At 50.5% G+C, this 26,615-nt stretch overlaps 2 protein-coding genes and 1 pseudogene across 2 annotated transcripts; 1 reads left to right on the forward strand and 2 right to left on the reverse strand.

Moving 5' to 3' along the window:
- Positions 1-12,992: 12,992 nt before the first annotated feature.
- Positions 12,993-13,667, reverse strand: LOC128898953 (feather keratin Cos1-2-like; annotated as a pseudogene).
- A 906-nt stretch (positions 13,668-14,573) lies between these two features.
- Positions 14,574-16,582, forward strand: LOC128898990 (feather keratin Cos1-2-like). Its single transcript, XM_054176874.1, has 3 exons — positions 14,574-14,588; positions 15,856-15,954; positions 16,244-16,582. The coding sequence occupies exons 1-3, from the start codon at positions 14,574-14,576 to the stop codon at positions 16,580-16,582; spliced, it is 453 nt and encodes a 150-aa protein (XP_054032849.1).
- A 7,775-nt stretch (positions 16,583-24,357) lies between these two features.
- LOC128898991 (feather keratin Cos1-2-like) lies at positions 24,358-26,366 on the reverse strand. Its single transcript, XM_054176875.1, has 3 exons — positions 26,352-26,366; positions 24,986-25,084; positions 24,358-24,696 (listed from the first exon to the last, which is right to left on the reverse strand). Exons 1-3 carry the CDS (start codon positions 26,364-26,366, stop codon positions 24,358-24,360), a joined length of 453 nt encoding a protein of 150 aa, XP_054032850.1.
- Positions 26,367-26,615: the final 249 nt, after the last annotated feature.

Genomic DNA, 26,615 nt, shown 5'->3' on the forward strand with positions numbered 1-26,615 from the left:
TCTCATGTATTTACAACGAGGGGGAGTGTGTGCTGCATTAGGAGAGGAGTGCTGTGTGTATGCAGATCACACTGGAGTTGCTAGAGATTCCATGTCCAAACTCAGAGATGGTTTAGAAAAGAGGAAGAAGGATAGGGAAACCCAACAAGGGTGGTTTGACTCATGGTTTAATCATTCTCCGTGGTTAACCACCCTGGTATCTACCCTTGCAGGACCAATTGTAACAATCATGCTGGCACTGATTTTCGGACCTTGCATATTGAACAGGCTCGTGTCTTTTGTCAAGAGCCGTTTGGAGAAGGTCAACATTATGTTAGTAGAAGCCCAACAGTTGTTGTAGAAAAGCACTGACTAGCACTTTTTATATATACTCAGTTATGCACTGTTGTAGAAGAGCACTGGTTAGCACTTTTAGCTATTTTTAGCTATGCACTAAACACTACTAGCCTAGTGTGTCTTATATTTCTTGTGTGAAACTATATTTTTACAACTTTTTATATTTTTTTGTAGACCCTTTTTTATTTAGGTATAGACTGTTTTATATTTTTATGTAGATTTAGGACATATATTTTTTAAGACTATGATAAGGTACTAACACTGGAAGGATTTAACACTGGAATAGAGTTTTTAGGATTGTTACATTTCTTTTTGTTAATTTAGTTAAACATAAGGAGGGGGGAAATGTGGTAGCTAGGGACCAGCGGCCGGAAGATTACGTGCTGTACGTGTAGATAAGGTTTTCTGTAGCCTATGGTACTCAGGCCATGATGTAAGCAGACGGATGTGACATTGTAACTCCAAGGTTATAAAAGCTGATAACAACCAGCAATAAACGCCATTTGCCATCCACCACATTGGTGTCAGTGTGCCGATGGACCAGCAGCCTGGGTGTGGCCGCTGTACCCCCCCCGGACCAGGTCGTCTTTGCCTGCCACAAGCAATCAGCTTGTAAAAATAAAAGGCAACAGTCCTGAACGCCTTCTTTGCCTCGATGTTTAACAGCAAGGTAGGAGTCCAGGATAAGTGGCCTCCTGACCTGGGCAATAGGGTCGGGGAGCAGTGTAATGCACCAGAAATCCATGAGGAATTAGTTGGGGACCTGCTGAGCCACTTGGACACCCACAAGTCCATGGGACCGGATGGGATCCATCCTCGGGTGCTGAGAGAGCTGGCAGATGAGCTGTCCAAGCCGCTCTCCATCATTTTCCTCCAGTCCTGGCTCACTGGAGAGGTCCCAGATGACTGGAAACTGGCCAAGGTGGTCCCCATCAACAAGAAGGGATGGATGGAGGAACCCGGAAACTACAGGCCAGTCAGCCTGACCTCAGTGCCAGGGAAAGTGATGGAGCAGATTATCCTGGAGGCAATAACTGCACACCTGAAGGATGGCCAAGGGCTCAGGTCTAGCCAACATGGATTTAGGAAGGGCAGGTCCTGCCTCTCCAACCTGATCTCCTTCTATGATCAGGTGACCCGTCTGGTGGACGTGGAGAGGCCTGTGGATGTAGTCTACCTGGACTTCAGCAAGGCCTTTGACACCGTCCCCCACAGCAAACTGCTGGCTAAGCTGTCAGCTCGTGGTTTGGACAGCAACACTCTGTGCTGGGTTAGGAACTGGCTGGAGGGCTGAGCCCAGAGAGTGGTGGTGAATGGTGCCCCATCCAGCTGGTGGCCAGGCACCAGTGGCGTCCCCCAGGGATCAGTGCTGGGCCCCATCCTCTTTAACATCTTCATTGATGATCTGGATGAGGGGGTTGAGTCAGTCATCAGCAAGTTTGCAGATGACACCAAGTTGGGAACAGATGTCAGTCAGTTAGAGGGTAGAAAGGCTCTGCAGAGGGACCTCGACCGACTGGACAGATGGGCAGAGTCTAATGGCATGGCATTTAACAAGTCCAAGTGCCGGGTGCTGCACTTTGGCCACGGCAACCCCAGGCAGAGCTACAGGCTGGGGTCAGAGTGGCTGAGAGCTGCCAAACAGAGAGGGACCTGGGGGTGATGATTGACACCCGCCTAAACATGAGCCAGCAGTGTGCCCAGGTGGCCAAGAGGGCCAATGGCATCCTGGCCTGTATTAGGAATAGTGTGGCCAGCAGGAGCAGGGAGGTCATTGTGCCCCTGTACTCTGCATTGGTTAGGCCACACCTTGAGTACTGTGTCCAGTTCTGGGCCCCTCAGTTTAGGAAGGACATCGAGACACTTGAACGTGTCCAGAGAAGGGCAACAAGGCTGGTGAGAGGCCTTGAGCACAGCCCTGTGAGGAGAGGCTGAGGGAGCTGGGATTGTTTAGCCTGGAGAAGAGAAGGATCAGGGGTGACCTCATTGCCCTCTACAACTACCTGAAAGGTGGTTGTAGACAGGAAGGGGTTGGTCTCTTCTCCCAGGCAACCAGCACCAGAACAAGGGGACACAGTCTCAAGCTGTGCCAGGGGAGGTTTAGACTCGAGGTGAGGAAAAAGTTCTTCACTGAGCGAGTCATTCGCCATTGGAATGGGCTGCCCAGGGAGGTGGTGGAGTCACCGTCCCTGGAGGTGTTCAAGGGGAGATTAGACCATGGCACCAAGTGCCATGGTCTAGTCGTGAGGTCTGTTTGGACAGGTTGGACTCGATGATCCTTGGGGTCTCTTCCAACCTTGGTTATACTGTGATACTGTGATAACTTTCCTGCTGTAACAAGGCTTCCAGCTCCTCATGTTTGTTGCCTATACTTTTTGCATTAGTGTACATGCACTTCAGCTGGGCTTCTGGTTTCACCCCTGGCTCCAGCTTACCACCCCTAGACTCCTGCCTGGGGGGACTGTTTTCAGCCCCTTCCCCCTCTAAATCTAGCCCTGTCAATGAGACCTGCCAATTCCCTTCCTAGAACCCTTTTCCCTCTGGGGGGTAGGCCATTCTCATGCACTAAGATCTTTCTCCTCCTCTGCGACAGATGTACTCTGTTGTGAAGAAATATCCAACGGCAAGAAGGGTGAGGGAAAGACTCACAGCAATCAATATGATTGATAAGCAAGCTTCAACTTTATTGTTTGAATGCACGGCTTATAAAGCATCTCAGCTAAATATGCACAGATGTCATTATTCCATTGGCTATTAGTCCAGGGCTACATTATAGTGTCCAGCCTCCTTGCGGTTAAGTCTATGTGCAACTTCACAAGCTCCTTTCTCAGTAGTTCTTTGTTTCACATATACTTTGTTTCATATGCTGTTATCTTATAAGCAACTGCAAGCACAGCCACAAGACTATGGTGACCTTGCTCCATCAGTACACCAACTTACTGTGAGCAGTAAACAACAAGATGGAGTCCGGCCTACACACTTTGTTCAATCAGCTGTTCCATAGAACCATGTCCCTGCAATTCAAGCCATTCCACAACAGTACTCCATCTGTTACCAGCTGGCCTGGTGCCATACAAAGTTCCCCAAGATCAAAAACCCAACATTCTATTGGTGGCACCAGTCTCTGAGACACTTGTTGATTACAGCTGCTGACCTGTTCCTTTTGGTATTCCTCCCTGCAACTAAGGGTATTCATAGAATCATAGAATCAACAAGGTTGGAAAAGACCTCAAAGATCATCAAGTCCAACCTGTCACCCAAGACCTCCTGACAACTAAAACATGGGTCCAAGTGCCACATCCAATCCCTTCTTGAACACCTCCAGGGACCATGACTCCACCACCTCCCTGGGCAGCACATTCCTATGGCCAACAACTCTCTCTGGGAAGAACTTTCTCCTCACCTCCAGCCTAAACTTCCCCTGGTGCAGCTTGAGACTGTGTCCTCTTGTTCAGGTGATGGTTGCCTGGGAGAAGAGACCAACCCCTACCTGGCTACAACCTCCCTGCAGGGAGATGTAGACAGCAATAAGGTCTCCCCTGAGACTCCTCTTCTCCAGATGAAACACCCCTAGCTCCCTCAGCCTCTCCTCACAGGGCTGTGCTCCAGACCCCTCCCCAGCTTTGTTGCCCTTTTCTGGACATCTTCAAGAGTCTCAATGTCCTTCTTAAACTGAGGGGCCCAGAACTGGACACAGTCCTCAAAGTGTGGCCTAAGCAGTGCTGAGTACAGGGCAGAATGACCTCCCTGCTCCTGCTGGCCACACTGTTCCTGATGCAGGCCATGATGCCATTGGTCTTCAGTACCCCCAGTTCCCTTTTCTGTTTGGCAGCTCTCAAGCCGCTCCAACCCCAGCCTGTAGCACTGCATGGGGTTGTTGTGGCCAAAGTGCAGCACCTGGCACTTGGACTTCTTGAATGCCATCCTGTTGGACTCTGCCCATCTGTCCAGCCTGTCAAGGTCCCTCTGCAGAGCTCTCCTACCCTCTAACAGATCAACTCCTGCCCCCAGCTTGCTGTCATCTGCAAATTTACTGATGATGGACTCAATCCCCTCATCCAGATCATCAATGAAGATATTGAACAGGATGGGGCCCAGCACTGATCCCTGGGGCACACCACTGGTGCCTGGCTGCCAGCTGGCTGTGGCACCATTCACCATCACTCTCTGGGCTCGGCCCTCCAGCCAGTTCCTAACCCAGCTCAGAGTGCTGCTGTCCCAGCCGTGGGCTGCCAGCTTGACCAGGAGTTTGCTGTGGGGGACGGTGTCAGAGGCCTTGCTGAAGTCCAGGCAGACTCCATCCACAGCCTGCCCCACATCCACCAGGCAGTCACCTGGGCATAGAAGGAGATCAGGTTGGTGAGGCAGGACCTGCCCTTCCTAAATCCATGCTGGCTGGGCCTTATCCCTTGGCCATCCTGTAAGTGCTGTGATTGCACTCAGGATGACCTGTTCCATAATCTTGCCTGGCGCTGAGGTCAGGCTGCCAGGCCTGGAGTTTTCAGGTTCCTCCATCTGACCCTTCTTGTGGATGGGGATCACATTGGCCAGTTTCCAATCATCTGGGACCTCTCCAGTGAGCCAGGACTGGTGGAAAATGATGGAGAGCATCTTGGCAGCTCATCTGCCAGCTCTCTCAGCACCCTAGGATGGATCCCATCCGGTCCCATGGACTTGTAAGGATCCAAGTGGATTGGCAGGTCCCAAGCTAAGTCCTTGTGGATTTCAGGGGTACTATACTGCTCCCTGACTCCATCTACCAGTTCAGGAGGCCAGTTATCCTGGAGTCCTCCTGCCTTACTGTTGAAGATGGAGGCAAAGAAAGTATTTAGAACCTCAGCCTTTTCCTCATCTTCAGTCTCTTTTTCTTTGTGGTGCTGGTCCTTATGGTTGGTGGGGACTGCTTTGCCTTAGGCATCTCCTTAGATGGTTCCTCTTCAGCCCTCTCATCCACATTGCCCTCAGACTGCAGGGCCTCATACTTACTGTGCAAGGGCAATGGGAGAGGGGCAGAGGGCTGGGATGGTGTGGTGGTTTGAAAGGAAAGGCTCTGCTTTCCCTCCCCCACTGAGAAAGAGACCACGGCTAAACCCAGTTGGAGAAATGAGATTATATTTTACAAGGAAACAGATTATATGTAACACAACAAATACAGGTATTTTACAGGAATATACAGCAAATGAACTCAACCAGAAACCAGATCCCCACCCAGAGGGGGCTTCCCCCTGTGCCCCCTTCACCCCCCTACCTCCCTTCTCCCCCAAAGAGGTAGAAGACGAGAAGAAAGGGGAGTTAGTACAGCAGACAGAGGCCTATGCACAGGGAGTTAGTTCTTATCTTAGTTGGCCAGAATCCCAGAAGCAGAATCCAGCCAAAAGGGACAGCGAAGGAAGGAAGACTGAGAGAAAGTTCCCAGCTCCCCTGGGTCCAATCTCACCTCCCCCCTATACTTGGCCAATGAAATTCGTTTAGAATACCAAAATATTTTATAAACATTTAGCCAGTGTGCCCCTTTCTTAAAGGCACAGTGTCAAACGGCCACAGATGGATTCCCCTTGCTTCCTCTAACAGGGACTTGTATCTATCCCTCCCTGTTTCTGGGGATGCCTCCCTCAAGAGGGGAGGTCTGCAAAGCCTGCTCCCACATATCTAACTCCCTTTCACATTCCCATATAGTCCTGAGCCTTGATACTTCATCCTTAAGCCCAACCAGGACACTCAGCCACTAGGTTGAGGAGAAAATCCACCTGGTCACACCTGTCTCCTTCCCCCTCCATTCCAAATGCCAGGCTCCAGCACTCTCTGCAGCTAGCAGCCTGGACACCTGCGTGCTTGTGCACCAACTCTGTCTGGGTACCTACTGATTTTCTAATAGCCTTTGGCCAAGTTGTTACCATGGTTCAGAGGCTACCACAGAGGCTTCTGTACTCCGTCAGCTGCCCCGGCATGCGCAGCTGGGCAAGAAGGCTCTCCAGACAAAATGGCGTCGCGCGCTCAGCCCAGCCAGGGTTTAAAATTCCCACAGCTGACGTCAGGATCCCGAGCAGGCACGCGAGAAGATGACCCTGCCAGTCCTTGCAGTCTGCCAGGGGTCCTTCTGACCCACAAAGCCCTGAAAAGAAACCAAAAGAGAAAGATCTTAGCTCAAGCACACTGGTATTGATGAAAAAATTACCTGTGCCCCTGACCCCTCAACTAGTTTTCCCAGAGCCTTGAAGTCCTTTTTGATTACCTTGGGACCTCTGGTTTCAACCCCATCACTCCCTACCTGAATAACTATCAAGGGATAGTAATCAGAGGACTGTACCAGACTAGGCAGCCTTCTGGTAACATCTCTGACCTGGGCCCCAGGGAGGCAGAAGACTGCCCTGTGGGAAGGATCCGGCTGACATCTGGGGCCCTCTGTTCCCCTCAGGAGGGAATCACCAATAACAATAACCTTCCTCTTTTTTTTGACGGAACAAGTCCTGATGCGGGGGGCAGGCTGTTTGGCTTTAGGCAACACCTCAGATGGTGTCTCTTCTGTCTTCAGTATCACCTCTCAACTTGCAGTGCCCCATACTTGTTTTGCAAGGGCAGCTGGGAAGGTGAGGGGAGCCGTGAGGGTTTTATTTTGCCTCTCCTAAGAGGGACCTGTATCCATTTCCCGCTGCATTTTGGGTCACCTGCCTCTGCTAGGGGAGCCTGCAGAGTCTGCTTACTCAAGTTCAACTCCCTTTCACATTCCCTTAGAGTCCTAAGTTTAGCAACTTCTACCTTCAGTTCAGCCACTAGGTTAAACAGATAGTCAAGCTGCTCACACCTAATGCAGGTGTTGTCTCCACTGCCCTCCATTTCAGGTGCGAGGCTCCAGCCAAATCAGGACTTTGTTGGTTTTGGTGGTTGGGCTCAAGGTTTTTCCAGGGCAACCATGTGGGCATTTTGTGGGTTCCGAGGGGACAGCTGGGCATGTAGCTGTGGCACAGAATCTCTTCTGCCCTTTCAAGACAGCAGCAGCAATTCCGTAGCCAGCAGCACCAGGGGAAAGCTTAAGAATGAGGTGCCCACCCCTTTCCCCTTTGTTCCGTGTTGTGTGGTGAGCGGCGCAGAGCAGGGGATGTGGCTGTTGTAAGCAGATCAGAGTCAGCTTGTCCCGGGGTGGTGGGGGCTAGCCGCAGCAGGAAAGCAAGCAGTGGCCTCTGGAATCCAAGAAGGCGAGCAGTGGCTTTAGCTGGAAGCTGCTCCTGAGGCCCAGGGAGCGAGTGATGGCTTTGGCTGGACAAGCTACTTTGTGGCCCGAGGGGTGGCAGCAACTTTGATCTGTACTGCGGTGGTAGAGGCGGAGGGCGGCTCTGCCGTTCCGTGCATCGGGCGGTGGCTGTGGCAGTTGTTTCCTCTCCCTTGATTTTCGGACACATTCGGACACATTCGGAAAATGGCACCTAGCCCCTGGCTCCACCTCTCTTCTTGGTGGCTTGCAGTGCAGCCACTCCCTCTCCCAGGGCGGGGCTGTGTAGCCAGATGCAGCCGTGCTTCGGTACGCTCTCGCTCAGCAGTGAGCGGCATGCCTGTGAGCGGTGTGCATGCATGCAGCTTGGGCCGCAGCTGGAAGAGGTCAGCACTGGGCTTGGGACAGGTCTGTGCAGCTTTTGGAAGTCTCAGCATGCTGTTTCCTGGAGGGGTGGAAAGGAGTTGATGAACCTGATTGTTCTGACTTGATTGCCCCAAGGGGTGGAAACATGCTGCTTGAGCAGATGCGGATGGAGATAAAGGTTTGCTTGAGAAGTTATGAGGTTCTTCTGGGTGACCTGGATGTCCATCAAGTCCATGAAGAGCTCACACTGCAGAAGAATGAACCCTGTGTCACTGGGAGGTTCCACCAGATGAGGGAGAAGAACTGGAAAGAGCTGTTATCTGAGCCGGAATGAGAAGCTGTTTGGAAGGATGCCCAGATGAAGACTTGGACTTTGCTATACACATCCTCTGAAGATTTCTAATTTGATGATCTGTTTTGGGTGCAGGGATTATGGTACGAAATAAGAGGTGGCACGTGGCAGTTCAGGCTGGGTGCCTCCTGCTCCTGCCACATAAGTTATACCTCTGATGTCCCAAGTGTCTGATCCAGTAAGGTGAACACAGGAAACAGAGTACTTCATACCCATAAATCCTGCACCCTATAAATCCAGCTGCAAAGTCCTTCTCTTCCTCTTTCTTCCCTCTCTGCTCCCATGGGAGAGGCTCCCTATCGGGTAATGGTGGGGAAGTATCTCAAGGCCTCTTAGGCCTGGATAGGCCTAGTGTCAGGAGGAGAAGGGGTGAGGTGGGGCAGTCTCAGACCTGGCCAGCCTGAGACCAGCCTGGTACTGGGGGGGTGGGAGCGGGGAAGAAAGAGCCCGGGGGAGGTTTGGGTACATGCTTAGGTGGGGAGAAGGGAAGTGTTGGGAGGCCTCTGGGTGTGCTGGAAGGGACTCTGTATGCTTTGGGATTCTTTGCCACTATGCTTTGTAGTTTCTGTAAAACACCAATTGCTTTTCCATTTAAACTTCCCATCACTTTGCAATCCATTGGTGTGATGAGTGTCATTCTTTTGTCCCTTTCAGGGGCAAGAGAGGATTTATCCAGCCTTAAACCAGGACAGACAGCTACCCTTCTGGTATTGTTACCTCTGGCTCTGCCACTGGCTCCTGCACTCTCCTGAAAAGAGCAGAAGTTGGTTGACCATCCTGCCTATTCATGCTTTCACCCAATCGGTCATGCAGGGTTATCCCAAGACTCCCATGTGATTGCTGCTGCCTATTTTAGATTGGCCTAGTTCAAATTGGTCTTCCAGGAAGAGATCTGTTCCTGACAGCTGAAACTCGTACCCATTTGGAAGAGGAAGGAGCAAGCTCAACCCCCTTTGCCAATTTGGATATGGAGGTTATAAATTCCTCCTTCAGCTCTTTCATGCAATCCTTTATCTCTCCAGTCAGAGTTTTAATGGCTGATACCAAAGAAACACATGTGAGACTCTCCTCCAATTGCCTCATGTAGTCACTAAAATAACCAGCAGTAGGAGGCATTCCACCATAGTTTCTTGCCACGATTCTGCTTGCTAACATACCAGCATAATTAAGAGGATCAAGTTTAATGAGTTTCTTGGCAAGACCTGTTCCCACAGGAATTTCATCAGGATTCAACATACCATGATTTACACTGTGCTTCTGTGTCAACCAAGGTCCTGTACTTCTGAAATGTTGAAGTGCCAGGACACTGAATAAATACATCCCAATAGATTCTGTTATCTCCATTATCCCTCTCCTCCCCCTGACAGGAGCCAGGGCACCACTAATTATGAGCATTGTATATACATGTACAGTTGACACAGCATTTAGTGTTAGTGTTAGAGCCACTGCTGGAGCAATCAAATTTGTTCTGGGAAACTGAGGTAGTAGCAGCTACCCTTCTGGTATTGTTACCTCTGGTTCTGCCACTCTCCAGCTCCCACACTCTCCCCAGAAGTACAGCAGTGTGTTGTCCATCCCACTTATTGATGTTTTCACCAAATCGGTCACACAGGATTATCCGAAGACACTCACATGATTGCTGCTGTCTGGGCTGAACTGACGGCAGAGACTGGCACCCATTTAGAAGGTGAGGGGGAAAGAGAGGTATCCTTCTCTTTCACCAACTTGGAAATGGAGGTCTTAAGTTCCTCCTTCAGCTCTTTCATGGCATTCTTTATTTCTCCACCCAGAGCGGTTATGGCTGAAACCAATGAATTGTGTCACAGACTGTCCTCCAGCTGCCTCATCTGATCAGCAAATTCACCAGCAGTAGGAAGCTTTCCTCCATTATCTTTTCCTACAAGTCTGCTTGCCAGAATATCAGCATAGGATGGAGGAGCAAGTTAAATAAGCTTCTTCTAAAGAGCTTTCCCAACAGGAATCTCATCAGGATTCTATGTGCCATGATCTCCACAAATTACTTCTCTCACTGCAAACTCTCTCCAACACTTAATTCCCTGTTCAATTGTTAACCACATATATGGGTTACAGGGTAAATAATCCGTGGACCCTGCCAGGCACTGATGGACTATATGAGCTTCCTCTCTCATCTGCCTGTGTCCATGTGTGCTGGACAGGAACCTTTGATGGGTAATGGAGGAGAGGGGAAAGAGGGAGATGAGACTGTGGAACTACTATCTTACCATCTATACTCCACACACCCTTTAGAAATATCTTTTATTTGAACCTACTCACCCACCTAAGAATCATCAACAGTTATTTTCACACAACAGAATCCTCTCCAAAACCACTGTTTCCCCAGAGCACACTTAAAGTTTCACCACAGAAGGAAAGAGGAGTCAGAAGCCAAAATTTGAATGCAACACAACTTTAACCAGTCCAGAAAACAGAAGAAGGTGCACCAGGGGCAGCCACTAAGATGGGAATGGGGTGGGGCTGCTGCAGGGTGTCCATCTGCCTGCCCTGCCAAAGAAGGGAGACCAAGAGGCCAAGAGTGCCTCCCTGCTAGGCTGGCACCAGGAGGGAGCTACAGCAAAGTGAAGAGAGAGAGAGGAGAGCAGAAGAAGCAAATACAGACATAATCCACACTTCCAGACAGCACAGGCTGACCCCTGCCTGCCACCCTTGCAGGAGATGTCAGGGACACAGAAGTAATGTAAACAGAGTGGTCCAAAGCTCTATCTCAAGTCTAGCACCAAGGTCTATGGTGTTGGAAGTTCTTCTAGCCAAGGCTATTGCCAGCAGCTCTAGCAGGGTCTGCAGCAGTAGCGGCTGGTGATGCAGGAGAGGTCAAAGCCCCCAGAGCTGATGGGCACTCCCTCAGAGCTGAGGATGCTGCCAACAGCAGCAGAGGTGGAGGAGCCCATGGCAATGTTCTGGGGGAAGGAGCAGGAGCAGACACCAGCACATGTGCACTTACCCCGCATACTCAGTTGTTTACCAGAGACACATGGTCCTGTCCCCTTTGTTCCGTTTCCTGCATTACCCCGACTTTCTGCAGGAAGGAGGGGGGACTGGGGCACCATGTCAGACATGAGGGTCTGTCTGGGTTTGTGCAAGGGCTCATTTGGCCCTGCCATGACAGGCACAGCCAAGGTCCTCAAGCCTCAACAGCAACCGCTTTCCTGCTTAGCTGCAAAGCTACAAAGTCTTCAGGGATAAAGCTGTCACCAAGTCTGCACTACAGCAACAAGCTTCAAACCCAACAGAGCATGAAACTGTGCTCTTTCAGCTTTCACATCTCTAATGCCATTTTGGTTTTGTATAAATCCCTTTGTGGTGGTGTAACTCACGGATTATAAATGCTGCAGCCCCAGTAAATTCTGGACTCATAAATTGTGAGTAACTGATTTGTTTCTTTGTATAAGGTTCACTTCTGCCTTGACTCCTCACTGTTTCAGCAGCAAGGTGCCAGTTGAGGCTTTCCCTAGTGGGCAAGCAGCATATTCCACTGCAGGTTCTCATTCTAGTTGAGTAAGTGGTTTGCATTTTCTGATATCACTTTACTGTCTAGACTGTTGCCTGTACCCTTTTGTGGAGATTACCAACCATGACCATACACCTGTAACTGTAAATATACTGCAAAAATGTTATTGGCAATTTCTAATATTAAAACAAAATAATGGTTATTTTATTAATATTTCTGCTGCTTATTAATATCACATCTATATCAGGACACATCCTCTATTTGAACCTCTTCCTCCAGGACAGATCCATCCAGAGCTAGATGGGACCCAATGCACAAGAGACACAAAGATTTTCAGCCTCATACATTGACCTAACACAGCCATGAGCTCTGCAGCCAAGGGTAGCTCCAATTGGATTCCCCATTCACTGAACATACTCCAAGAACCAGGGCTCAAGACTCACCTGGAAAGAGACAATAACAAGGCTGTGAGAGTAATAGACATTGGCTCTGGGGTAGCCAGGAATGTCTTGCTCAGCTCCAAGGGACTGCACACAATGGGCAACCCAGTGCAGTGAATCCTGTGATCTCTTCCTCTACACATAAAGAGGCACAGGATTTAGGGATATGAAATATTGTTTCCTGTGTCCACCTTACTGGTTTAGACACTTGGAACACCAGAGGTGTAACTTATGTGGCAGTAACAGGAGGCAACGCACACACCAAGGACAACTTGGTGCAGTGAATTCTACCGCCTCCAAACTCTTCAAACAAAATTGGATCCTCTTTTGCACCCAACAGAGTGCTCTCCCAAATCACTGTTTCTCCTGAGCAGGCTGGAATGGTCAACACAGAAGGAAAGAGGAGTCAGAGGCCAAAATTTGAATGCAGTACAACTTTAATGAGTCCAGAGAAGAAAATAAGGTGTACCAGGAGCAGCCACTAAGATGGGAAAAGGGGTGGAGCTGCTGCAGGGTGTCCATCTGCCTGCCCTGCCAAGGAAGGGAGGCCAACAGGTACCAGCTAGGCAGGCACTGGGAGAGAGCTACAGCAAAGCAAAGAGAGAGAGAAGAGAGCAGAAGAAGCAAATACAGACATAATCCACATTTCTAGACAGCACAGGCTGACCCCTGCCTGCCACCCTTGCAGGAGATGTCAGGGACGCAGAAGTAATGTAAACAGAGTGGTCCAAAGCTCTATCTCAAGTCTAGCACCAAGGTCCATGGTGTTGGAAGTTCTTCTAGCCAAGGCCATTGCCAGCAGCTCTAGCAGGGGCGGCAGCAGTAGCGGTTGGTGATGCAGGAGAGGTCAAAGCCCCCGGAGTTGATGGGCACTCCCTCAGAGCTGAGGATGCTGCCAACAGCAGCAGAGGTGGAGGAGCCCACGGCAGTGTTCTGGGGGAAGGAGCTGAGGATGGGTCCAGGCAGGGTGACCACAACAGGGGAGGGCTGGATGACGATGGTGGAGCTCTGGCACTGCCTGCAGCAGGGCTCATTGCAGCTGCTGGCCAGTGGGGTTGGGCCGCAGGGCTGGCAGCAGGGCTCGCAGGGCTGGCAGCTTTGGCACTTCTCAGGGCAGGACATGGTTTTGGGCTGCAGGTGCACCTGTGAGAGAATGTCATGGAAGCTCAATATGGGAAAATATAAGAAGCTGCTCTGCACCCAACCACAGTGGAACCAGGATTCCTCATATCCCAGCATATGCTGCTTAGCTCAGAGCCCATGAGATACCTAATTATAGTCTCAGTCTGTCTCTGATGAAGACCTTTTCTCCCCTCTCCCAGAAGGAGCAGAGGCTTCAGACTCACCTGGTTGCCAAGGAGAAGGAGGTGAGAGAAGTGGATGAGAGACCAGAGGGCTGGGCTGCCTTTTATAGCAGTGCTGCAGTGCCTCAGGCCCAGAGGCAGCTCTGTGGAAGGAAGAATTCTGTGAGCAGCTCATGACAAATGCAAACCATCCCAGCACAGGCTGCGTCCTGGGTTCCTGCTCTGCTGATGCTTCAATTCCTCACTTCTGCATCATCCTTTCCGTTAGGAAGTCTCCTCTCAGTGTACAAGTGAGAGCCCCAAGGATGTCTGGGGCAGACACTTGTGAGTGCAGACACAAGACTTCTATCAGCTGCAGGCAGGTGATGTGCACCTGAGCCATTCTGGGGGCATGGTTTGGGACCAAGTTGTCAGGAAATGGGCAGGGCACTGATATCAGTGTGACCCCCAGACTCTCCAGGCAGAATTCCCTTTTCATTTTTTTCCATTTGCTCTGAGGCTAGAGGTAGGATAGTGTCACTGACTCAACTCTGAACTTGTATAGCTGGGGACCAGCCCAGCCCTTTCCTGGACTTGCTGAAAGCGTTGCCAGAAGGTGCTGCTGGGAGGTCTCACCGAGGACTGTAATGGTTTAGCCTCTATGCAAAGACATTTCAGAAAACACTTCCGAGGAAGGGAGGGATGAACTAAAGCAGACAGAATCAGGAAAAAAAATTGAATTTTGATCAGAGGTTTTTGAATGACAGTCTGGCAGGTGATCATCGCTTACTGCTCACATCCTAGCGAGATGGGAGAACACATCTGTGAAAGGCTTACTGCAGCTCAAGGTAGGCCTGCAGAAGGCAGCTTGCATTCAGGCTGTGTATGAACTTGGAGATACAGAATTCCAATGGTGGCTGTGGTAAACCTTTAGCACCTTACACTGCTTATTAAAGGGCTACCAGGAGCTTTAAAAGTCTATGTCCAGACCTTAAGGGAAAGAATCAGAAGGCTTAAGACCATAACCAACAAAATCCTCAGAATGTGCCCACATATATAATGACCTGGACAGAAATATTAGGCTATATTGTTGCCTATGGTCATGAGATGGACTGGAGTGAGTCTGCAAGCAGCATGGATGGGTTGGGGAGGTTTTCAAACCTCACTGCAAGCAAATTTTCATGTGGTGAGAGTTTAAACATGGTCTGATGTGGAATTTAGTAACCCAAATGGGTTTGACATTATATATCCTAAGTGTCATGGTCCAGGACAAGAGATTAAATTGGTAGGAGCCTGTGGATAGCTGGTGCACTTGCAGTACCTGCTGGTACACTGTCAGATGCTGAAAAGGGGCAAACCCCAAACTGCAAAAAAGAATTACAGCAACTGCTGGGTACACTGAGATATTGGAGAGAGCACAAATGTGGGTTTTCAGTGATTTCTTATCCCTTGTATGATTTGCTCAGGACACAGACAGCATGGGATTGGACTCCACAGCATGCATCTGATGAGAAACGTGACAGCAGTGCCTGTTATAAACGGGCCACACAAGAACATTTCTAAGTTTCTTGTGAGAGCTGTTTTATTAAAAAGCAGAAGAAAGCAAGCAGCAGAAAAAAAAAGGAGAGAAATGACGTGCCGGGACGCAGAGACCTCCCCCCACAGATACCTCCAGTCTCTGCCAAAAAGCATCTCACAAATACTATATTTTCTTTATATAGCTACATCATTTACATATGCATGCTTATGCCTAATAGAAGGCAGGGATATGATAATGAGTTCTAGCAACTTCATGAACATGCATCTTCCTTGTGGTAAGGGTTGCAGATGAGGCAGGGGAGGTTTTTCTCCTGCATCCTTTGAAGAACGACAACTTCTCACACAGGCACTGCTGCAGCACAGGACTTCTCTAAGGTAAACATTCTGCAATCCTGGGAAAGTTGGCATAAGGTTCCCGTCTAAAGCCAAAACAATCTGAACATTTACCCTCTGTTCTCAAAACAGACCAACTGCCACTACCCACCCTGAATACTGCATCCTGTAACACAAATCACAAACCACTACTGCATTTGTAACAGTGCCCATTTCCTGACAAGCTGGCCACAAACAAGCCCTCAGGAATGACCCAGGCACACATTACCTGCCTGCATGGGATGCCACCAGCACTGCAGCTGACTCGTCTGCCTGCACTGACATCTGTCTGCCCTGCACACCCTTGGGGGCCTCACCTGGGCACTGAGAGCAGACCTCCCAACGGAAAGAATGTGGCAGAAGGCAGGAAATGAAGCAGCAGCAGGACAGGAACCCAGGATGCAGCCTGTGCCATCTGCTGGGATGGTTTGCATTTGTCATGAGCTGCTCACAGAATTCTTCCTTCTGCAAAGCTGCCTCTGGGCCTGAGGCACTGCAGCACTGCTATAAAAGGCAGCCCTGCTCTCTGCTCTCTCATCCACTTCTCTCACCTCCTTCTCCTTGGCAACCAGGTGAGTCCGAAGCCTCTGCTCCTCCTTCTGTAACATCAGGTCTTTGCCTAATGGAATCTCATCTGGTAGGGAATGTCCTAATACTGGACTGGGACCTGATACTCCTAGGAGAAAGAAGGGGAGAGAAGATCTTCAGCAGAGAGAGACTGGGACATAGATGAGGTGTTTCATGAGCTTTGAAGAGAGCAGGTTATGCTGGTCCAGGATGGAACCTGGACTTCACTGTGGTTGGGTGCAGAGCAGCTTCTTATATTTTCCCATATTGAGATTCCATGACATTCTCTCACAGGTGCACCTGCAGCCCAAAACCATGTCCTGCCCTGAGAAGTGCCAAAGCTGCCAGCCCTGCGAGCCCTGCTGCCAGCCCTGCGGCCCAACCCCACTGGCCAGCAGCTGCAATGAGCCCTGCTGCAGGCAGTGCCAGAGCTCCACCATCGTCATCCAGCCCTCCCCTGTTGTGGTCACCCTGCCTGGACCCATCCTCAGCTCCTTCCCCCAGAACACTGCCGTGGGCTCCTCCACCTCTGCTGCTGTTGGCAGCATCCTCAGCTCTGAGGGAGTGCCCATCAACTCCGGGGGCTTTGACCTCTCCTGCATCACCAACCACTACTGCTGCCGCCCCTGCTAGAGCTGCTGGCAATGGCCTTGGCTAGAAGAACTTCCAACACCATGGACCTTGGTGCTAGACTTGAGATAGAGCTTTGGACCACTCTGTTTACATTACTTCTGCGTCCCTGACATCTCCTGCAAGGGTGGCAGGCAGGGGTCAGCCTGTGCTGTCTAGAAATGTGGATTATGTCTGTATTTGCTTCTTCTGCTCTCTTCTCTCTCTCTTTGCTTTGCTGTAGCTCTCTCCCAGTGCCTGCCTAGCTGGTACCTGTTGGCCTCCCTTCCTTGGCAGGGCAGGCAGATGGACACCCTGCAGCAGCTCCACCCCTTTCCCATCTTAGTGGCTGCTCCTGGTACACCTTATTTTCTTCTCTGGACTCATTAAAGTTGTGCTGCATTCAAATTTTGGCCTCTGACTCCTCTTTCCTTCTGTGTTGACCATTCCAGCCTGCTCAGGAGAAACAGTGATTTGGGAGAGCACTCTGTTGGGTGCAAAAGAGGATCCAATTTTGTTTGAAGAGTTTGGAGGCGGTAGAATTCACTGCACCAAGTTGTCCTTGGTGTGTGTGTTGCCTCCTGTTACTGCCACATAAGTTACACCTCTGGTGTTCCAAGTGTCTAAACCAGTAAGGTGGACACAGGAAACGGAGTATTTCATACCCATAAATCCTGTGCTCTATAAATCCATCCACAAAGTTCTTCTCTTCCTCTTTCTTCCCTCTCTTCTCCCGTGGGAGATCCTCCTGTCCTGGAGGAACTTGGAATATAGAGGAACAAACTGGAATCTCCCTATACATGAAAGCGAACAGCAATGCTGCCTCGGATGGCATAGACAAACCACCTTGAGTTCACAACGGAGCTAAGCAACAGGTCACAAGCTATAACCCTCCCCCACCCTATCCCCATTTAAGTGGCTGCTCCTGGTACACCTTCTTATCTGCTCTGGACTCATTAAAGTTGTGCTGCATCCATTGTGATTTTTCTAGACTGTTTTTCTACTGTTTATCAGCCTTCTCTCGTGTGTAATTCAACTATCATCAACCAGGCAAATGAACCTGAACCAAATTGGCTCAGAAAAATAATTGTTGATATTTCACAAATCCTATTAATATTTTATCATATTTCTGGCCTATAAATCTGTATAAACTAAATCAGCTCCCTGTTGGGTAACAGTGGGGGAGTATCTCAAGGCCTCTTAGGCCTTGCTAGGCCTAGTGCCAAGAGGAGACATGGGGGAGCAGGGGCCAGGGGGGGAGGGGTCAGTCTCAGACCTGTCCAGCCTGAGACCAGCCTAGCAGAGGGGGGGAAGAAAGAGCCCTGGGGTGATTGAGTATACCCTCAGGTGGGGAGAAGGGTAGTGTTGGGAGGCTTTAGGTGTTCTGGAAGGGACTGTGTACACTTTGGGATATCATTGCCACTGTGCTTTGTAGTTTCTGTAAAACACCAATTGCTTTTCCATTTAAAGTTCCCATCACTGTGCAATCCATTGCTGTGATGAGCGTCATTCTTTCGTCCCTCTCAGGGCAACAGAGGATCTGTCTGCCTCTCAACCAGGACAGTGTGCAGTCCCCTGGAGCTGAGCAAGACATTCCTGGCATCTCCAGAGCCGATGGCTATCACTCTTGCAGACTTTCTGCTTCACTTCCCATGGGAGCCTTGAGCACTGGATCTTGGAGCACTGTGTGAATGGGAAGCCCAACCACTGATGCCCTTGGCTGCAGAGCTGTAGTAGGCCAAACAATGAGGTCCCCTCCCCTCCATCACCTCCTCAAAGTTCCATGGCCAGCTCGCATGGATACAGGCAGATGAGAGAGGAACCTCATACAGTCCTTGAGCACTTGCCAGGGCCCATCTGCTCTCATCAATTTGAAGGAGATAATGAGAAGTTTTACTGAAATTGGTCTTTTGGATTCTGAGCCCTGCTACTCTTCCCTGTGTGATTTGATACTTCCCAACAACAATTTCAATCTGCCAAGCCTCATGAAGCTGGCAAATGCCTCCTGTATTTTCTCCCTGTTTAGTGCATTTCTCCAATGTATCACAGTATCAGGTCCTGCCTCACCAACCTGATCTCCTTCTATGATCAGGTGACCCGTCTGGTGGACGTGGGGAGGCCTGTGGATGTAGTCTACCTGGACTTCAGCAAGGCCTTTGACACCGTCCCCCACAGTAAACTGCTGGCTAAGCTGTCAGCTCGTGGTTTGGACAGCAACACTCTGTGCTGGGTTAGGAACTGGCTGGAGGGCCGAGCCCAGAGAGTGGTGGTGAATGGTGCCCCATCCAGCTGGCGGCCAGGCACCAGTGGCGTCCCCCAGGGATCAGTGCTGGGCCCCATCCTCTTTAACATCTTCATTGATGATCTGGATGAGGGGGTTGAGTCAGTCATCAGCAAGTTTGCAGATGACACCAAGTTGGGAACAGATGTTAGTCAGTTAGAGGGTAGAAAGGCTCTGCAGAGGGACCTCGACCGACTGGACAGATGGGCAGAGTCTAATGGCATGGCATTTAACAAGTCCAAGTGCCGGGTGCTGCACTTTGGCCACGGCAACCCCAGGCAGAGCTACAGGCTGGGGTCAGAGTGGCTGAGAGCTGCCAAACAGAGAGGGACCTGGGGGTGATGATTGACACCCGCCTAAACATGAGCCAGCAGTGTGCCCAGGTGGCCAAGAGGGCCAATGGCATCCTGGCCTGTATTAGGAATAGTGTGGCCAGCAGGAGCAGGGAGGTCATTGTGCCCCTGTACTCTGCATTGGTTAGGCCACACCTTGAGTACTGTGTCCAGTTCTGGGCCCCTCAGTTTAAGAAGGACATTGAGACACTTGAACGTGTCCAGAGAAGGACAACAAGGCTGGGGAGAGGCCTTGAGCACAGCCCTGTGAGGAGAGGCTGAGGGAGCTGGGATTGTTTAGCCTGGAGAAGAGAAGGATCAGGGGTGACCTCATTGCCCTCTACAACTACCTGAAAGGTGGTTGTAGACAGGAAGGGGTTGGTCTCTTCTCCCAGGCAACCAGCACCAGAACAAGGGGACACAGTCTCAAGCTGTGCCAGGGGAGGTTTAGACACGAGGTGAGGAAAAGGTTCTTCACTGAGCGAGTCATTCGCCATTGGGATGTGCTGCCCAGGGAGGTGGTGGAGTCACCGTCCCTGGAGGTGTTCAAGGGGAGATTAGACCATGGCACCAAGTGCCGTGGTCTAGTCGTGAGGTCTGTCGAGACAGGTTGGACTTGATGATCCTTAGGGTCTCTTCCAACCTTGCTTATACTGTGATACTGTGATACTGTGATACATTGGAGAAATGTCCATGGTGACAATCCCAGCTGCCTCATGGTTACTGCTGGAAGGTGTTGGAACTGGTCCCTCTTCCTTTGGTGTCCTTTGATCTGTGATCCTCCTAGCAACCCTCCTGACCACATTCTGTGTTCCCTTATGTAGCTTTCACCTCACAAGCAGCCGAAAGGCTCTGGAACCAAACTGGCGCCGTGTGCACAGCCCGGCTGGGATTTAAATCTCCCGCGGCTGACGTCAGGCACTCGCTCCCGTGCACGCTCGCGAGAGCATGAGCCCGCCTCAATCCCTGCCCCCCAGGAGTCCTCCCGACCCGCTAAACCCCGAAAGCAAGGCAAAAAGCCGAGCAGAAACTCACAAAGCGAGCGGTGCTGTCCCGAGGCAGCAGTTCTGACCGGCTATCGAGCCATTGTCACTGACAATGCCCAGGAATGCTCAGGTGTCCCTTTCTCCAATCTCCAGCACTTTTTGTTCTGCCTCTACGGAAGTTACTCTCCCAGAAGTTTCACCCTCAGCAGCCTCACTCCACATCCCATGCCACCATGCAGGACACCCTCCAGGCTCTCCAGGGATGTGCCTCCATGATCACTTCCCAGCCATAATCCTCAGCTGAAGGCTGAGTTACTGCAAGACAGGCCACTAACAACTCAAAGGCCACAGCATGAGGAGTAGAGGAAAACAGTAAGTAGTTGCAGAGGCTCCTGCTTCACCCTCAGAGCCCAGGCTGCCCATGGGCTCAGAGATTCTGGCAGTACAGCTCATGCAGACTCTCATTCCCATGGCACAGCTCATTTCACCTCACTCAATTTGATAGAACACCACAAATAGTTCCACAGTTTGATAACTGATCATGCTGCCACCACATGGTAGGGATCTGTACAAGATACCCTGAAAGAATCATGAAAGAATTCATGGGCGACTTCAACCTGCCTGATATCTGCTGGGATCTCAACACAGCAGAGAGGAGACAGTCTAGGAGGTTCTCAGAGTGCATGGAGGACAGCTTCTTATCCCAGGTGCTGCGTGAGCCTACCAGGCGTAAGGCTCTGCTTGACCTCCTCTTCACCAACAGGGAAGGGCTGGTGGGGATGCGGTAATCGGAGGCTGTTTAGGGGCCAGTGACCACGAGATAATTGAATTTTCAGTATTTGGTCAAGCTAAGAATTTTCAGTATTTGGCAGCAAGAAGACCTCCACTCTGGAGTTTCCCTGTGTTCCATGAGCAGGTGATTGGAGCTCTCCTCAGCTGCTTGGATCCCCACAAGTCCATGGGACCAGATGGGATCCATCCTAGGGTGCTGAGAGAGCTGGCAGATGTGCTGGCCAAGCCCTCTCCATCATTTTTCAACAGTCCTGGCTCACTGGAGAGGTCCCAGAAGACTGGAGGCTGGCCAACATGGTGCCCATCCACAAGAAGGGCCGGTTGGATGAGCCAGGGAATTACAGGCCTGTCAGCCTGACCTCGGTGCCATCTTATTGATTCTATGATTCTAATGAGTATAGAAAAGATGCATCTGCCTGGCTAGTGCTGCTCTTCTTCTGCCCCCAGCCACACTCTTGCAGAAGGGACCTGTCCTTGTGAGACATGACTGCTCTTGTGGCTTTATCTCCTAACCAAATTGTCCTGAGGAAGCAAAATCCCTTCCTAGCTGTGCACCTGGGCATAAGACAAACCTTGGTCCTTGGTCTGTGAACAGACTCATCACCCCCAAGAACGAACAGAGAGAATAAACTGAGGGGCCCAGAACTGGACACAGTACTCAAGGTGTGGCCTAACCAATGCAGAGTACAGGGGCACAATGACCTCCCTGCTCCTGCTGGCCACACTATTCCTAATACAGGCCAGGATGCCATTGGCCCTCTTGGCCACCTGGGCACACTGCTGGCTCATGTTTAGGCGGGTGTCAATCATCACCCCCAGGTCCCTCTCTGTTTGGCAGCTCTCAGCCACTCTGACCCCAGCCTGTAGCTCTGCCTGGGGTTGCCGTGGCCAAAGTGCAGCACCCGGCACTTGGACTTGTTAAATGCCATGCCATTAGACTCTGCCCATCTGTCCAGTCGGTCGAGGTCCCTCTGCAGAGCCTTTCTACCCTCTAACTGACTAACATCTGTTCCCAACTTGGTGTCATCTGCAAACTTGCTGATGACTGACTCAACCCCCTCATCCAGATCATCAATGAAGATGTTAAAGAGGATGGGGCCCAGCACTGATCCCTGGGGGACGCCACTGGTGCCTGGCCGCCAGCTGGATGGGGCACCATTCACCACCACTCTCTGGGCTCGGCCCTCCAGCCAGTTCCTAACCCAGCACAGAGTGTTGCTGTCCAAACCACGAGCTGACAGCTTAGCCAGCAGTTTACTGTGGGGGACGGTGTCAAAGGCCTTGCTGAAGTCCAGGTAGACTACATCCACAGGCCTCCCCACGTCCACCAGACGGGTCACCTGATCATAGAAGGAGATCAGGTTGGTGAGGCAGGACCTGATACTGTGATACATTGGAGAAATGCACTAAACAGGGAGAAAATACAGGAGGCATTTGCCAGCTTCATGAGGCTTGGCAGATTGAAATTGTTGTTGGGAAGTATCAAATCACACAGGGAAGAGTAGCAGGGCTCAGAATCCAAAAGACCAATTTCAGTAAAACTTCTCATTATCTCCTTCAAATTGATGAGAGCAGATGGGCCCTGGCAAGTGCTCAAGGACTGTATGAGGTTCCTCTCTCATCTGCCTGTATCCATGCGAGCTGGCCATGGAACTTTGAGGAGGTGATGGAGGGGAGGGGACCTCATTGTTTGGCCTACTACAGCTCTGCAGCCAAGGGCATCAGTGGTTGGGCTTCCCATTCACACAGTGCTCCAAGATCCAGTGCTCAAGGCTCCCATGGGAAGTGAAGCAGAAAGTCTGCAAGAGTGATAGCCATCGGCTCTGGAGATGCCAGGAATGTCTTGCTCAGCTCCAGGGGACTGCACACTGTCCTGGTTGAGAGGCAGACAGATCCTCTGTTGCCCTGAGAGGGACGAAAGAATGACGCTCATCACAGCAATGGATTGCACAGTGATGGGAACTTTAAATGGAAAAGCAATTGGTGTTTTACAGAAACTACAAAGCACAGTGGCAATGATATCCCAAAGTGTACACAGTCCCTTCCAGAACACCTAAAGCCTCCCAACACTACCCTTCTCCCCACCTGAGGGTATACTCAATCACCCCAGGGCTCTTTCTTCCCCCCCTCTGCTAGGCTGGTCTCAGGCTGGACAGGTCTGAGACTGACCCCTCCCCCCCTGGCCCCTGCTCCCCCATGTCTCCTCTTGGCACTAGGCCTAGCAAGGCCTAAGAGGCCTTGAGATACTCCCCCACTGTTACCCAACAGGGAGCTGATTTAGTTTATACAGATTTATAGGCCAGAAATATGATAAAATATTAATAGGATTTGTGAAATATCAACAATTATTTTTCTGAGCCAATTTGGTTCAGGTTCATTTGCCTGGTTGATGATAGTTGAATTACACACGAGAGAAGGCTGATAAACAGTAGAAAAACAGTCTAGAAAAATCACAATGGATGCAGCACAACTTTAATGAGTCCAGAGCAGATAAGAAGGTGTACCAGGAGCAGCCACTTAAATGGGGATAGGGTGGGGGAGGGTTATAGCTTGTGACCTGTTGCTTAGCTCCGTTGTGAACTCAAGGTGGTTTGTCTATGCCATCCGAGGCAGCATTGCTGTTCGCTTTCATGTATAGGGAGATTCCAGTTTGTTCCTCTATATTCCAAGTTCCTCCAGGACAGGAGGATCTCCCACGGGAGAAGAGAGGGAAGAAAGAGGAAGAGAAGAACTTTGTGGATGGATTTATAGAGCACAGGATTTATGGGTATGAAATACTCCGTTTCCTGTGTCCACCTTACTGGTTTAGACACTTGGAACACCAGAGGTGTAACTTATGTGGCAGTAACAGGAGGCAACACACACACCAAGGACAACTTGGTGCAGTGAATTCTACCGCCTCCAAACTCTTCAAACAAAATTGGATCCTCTTTTGCACCCAACAGAGTGCTCTCCCAAATCACTGTTTCTCCTGAGCAGGCTGGAATGGTCAACACAGAAGGAAAGAGGAGTCAGAGGCCAAAATTTGAATGCAGCACAACTTTAATGAGTCCAGAGAAGAAAATAAGGTGTACCAGGAGCAGCCACTAAGATGGGAAAGGGGTGGAGCTGCTGCAGGGTGTCCATCTGCCTGCCCTGCCAAGGAAGGGAGGCCAACAGGTACCAGCTAGGCAGGCACTGGGAGAGAGCTACAGCAAAGCAAAGAGAGAGAGAAGAGAGCAGAAGAAGCAAATACAGACATAATCCACATTTCTAGACAGCACAGGCTGACCCCTGCCTGCCACCCTTGCAGGAGATGTCAGGGACGCAGAAGTAATGTAAACAGAGTGGTCCAAAGCTCTATCTCAAGTCTAGCACCAAGGTCCATGGTGTTGGAAGTTCTTCTAGCCAAGGCCATTGCCAGCAGCTCTAGCAGGGGCGGCAGCAGTAGTGGTTGGTGATGCAGGAGAGGTCAAAGCCCCCGGAGTTGATGGGCACTCCCTCAGAGCTGAGGATGCTGCCAACAGCAGCAGAGGTGGAGGAGCCCACGGCAGTGTTCTGGGGGAAGGAGCTGAGGATGGGTCCAGGCAGGGTGACCACAACAGGGGAGGGCTGGATGACGATGGTGGAGCTCTGGCACTGCCTGCAGCAGGGCTCATTGCAGCTGCTGGCCAGTGGGGTTGGGCCGCAGGGCTGGCAGCAGGGCTCGCAGGGCTGGCAGCTTTGGCACTTCTCAGGGCAGGACATGGTTTTGGGCTGCAGGTGCACCTGTGAGAGAATGTCATGGAATCTCAATATGGGAAAATATAAGAAGCTGCTCTGCACCCAACCACAGTGAAGTCCAGGTTCCATCCTGGACCAGCATAACCTGCTCTCTTCAAAGCTCATGAAACACCTCATCTATGTCCCAGTCTCTCTCTGCTGAAGATCTTCTCTCCCCTTCTTTCTCCTAGGAGTATCAGGTCCCAGTCCAGTATTAGGACATTCCCTACCAGATGAGATTCCATTAGGCAAAGACCTGATGTTACAGAAGGAGGAGCAGAGGCTTCGGACTCACCTGGTTGCCAAGGAGAAGGAGGTGAGAGAAGTGGATGAGAGAGCAGAGAGCAGGGCTGCCTTTTATAGCAGTGCTGCAGTGCCTCAGGCCCAGAGGCAGCTTTGCAGAAGGAAGAATTCTGTGAGCAGCTCATGACAAATGCAAACCATCCCAGCAGATGGCACAGGCTGCATCCTGGGTTCCTGTCCTGCTGCTGCTTCATTTCCTGCCTTCTGCCACATTCTTTCCGTTGGGAGGTCTGCTCTCAGTGCCCAGGTGAGGCCCCCAAGGGTGTGCAGGGCAGACAGATGTCAGTGCAGGCAGACGAGTCAGCTGCAGTGCTGGTGGCATCCCATGCAGGCAGGTAATGTGTGCCTGGGTCATTCCTGAGGGCTTGTTTGTGGCCAGCTTGTCAGGAAATGGGCACTGTTACAAATGCAGTAGTGGTTTGTGATTTGTGTTACAGGATGCAGTATTCAGGGTGGGTAGTGGCAGTTGGTCTGTTTTGAGAACAGAGGGTAAATGTTCAGATTGTTTTGGCTTTAGACGGGAACCTTATGCCAACTTTCCCAGGATTGCAGAATGTTTACCTTAGAGAAGTCCTGTGCTGCAGCAGTGCCTGTGTGAGAAGTTGTCGTTCTTCAAAGGATGCAGGAGAAAAACCTCCCCTGCCTCATCTGCAACCCTTACCACAAGGAAGATGCATGTTCATGAAGTTGCTAGAACTCATTATCATATCCCTGCCTTCTATTAGGCATAAGCATGCATATGTAAATGATGTAGCTATATAAAGAAAATATAGTATTTGTGAGATGCTTTTTGGCAGAGACTGGAGGTATCTGTGGGGGGAGGTCTCTGCGTCCCGGCACATCATTTCTCTCCTTTTTTTTTCTGCTGCTTGCTTTCTTCTGCTTTTTAATAAAACAGCTCTCACAAGAAACTTAGAAATGTTCTTGTGTGGCCCGTTTATAACAGGCACTGCTGTCACGTTTCTCATCAGATGCATGCTGTGGAGTCCAATCCCATGCTGTCTGTGTCCTGAGCAAATCATACAAGGGATAAGAAATCACTGAAAACCCACATTTGTGCTCTCTCCAATATCTCAGTGTACCCAGCAGTTGCTGTAATTCTTTTTTGCAGTTTGGGGTTTGCCCCTTTTCAGCATCTGACAGTGTACCAGCAGGTACTGCAAGTGCACCAGCTATCCACAGGCTCCTACCAATTTAATCTCTTGTCCTGGACCATGACACTTAGGATATATAATGTCAAACCCATTTGGGTTACTAAATTCCACATCAGACCATGTTTAAACTCTCACCACATGAAAATTTGCTTGCAGTGAGGTTTGAAAACCTCCCCAACCCATCCATGCTGCTTGCAGACTCACTCCAGTCCATCTCATGACCATAGGCAACAATATAGCCTAATATTTCTGTCCAGGTCATTATATATGTGGGCACATTCTGAGGATTTTGTTGGTTATGGTCTTAAGCCTTCTGATTCTTTCCCTTAAGGTCTGGACATAGACTTTTAAAGCTCCTGGTAGCCCTTTAATAAGCAGTGTAAGGTGCTAAAGGTTTACCACAGCCACCATTGGAATTCTGTATCTCCAAGTTCATACACAGCCTGAATGCAAGCTGCCTTCTGCAGG

Source organism: Dryobates pubescens, chromosome 36, assembly GCF_014839835.1.
Source record: "Dryobates pubescens isolate bDryPub1 chromosome 36, bDryPub1.pri, whole genome shotgun sequence".
Classification (NCBI taxonomy): Eukaryota; Metazoa; Chordata; class Aves; order Piciformes; family Picidae; genus Dryobates; species Dryobates pubescens.

Excerpts from the sequence above, each read along its gene's own strand:
- LOC128898990 (XM_054176874.1), top strand. Across the intron at positions 15,955-16,243 it reads TCCTTCTCCTTGGCAACCAG|GTGCACCTGCAGCCCAAAAC; the intron begins GTGAGTCCGAAG and ends ATTCTCTCACAG.
- LOC128898991 (XM_054176875.1), bottom strand. Across the intron at positions 24,697-24,985 it reads TCCTTCTCCTTGGCAACCAG|GTGCACCTGCAGCCCAAAAC; the intron begins GTGAGTCCGAAG and ends ATTCTCTCACAG.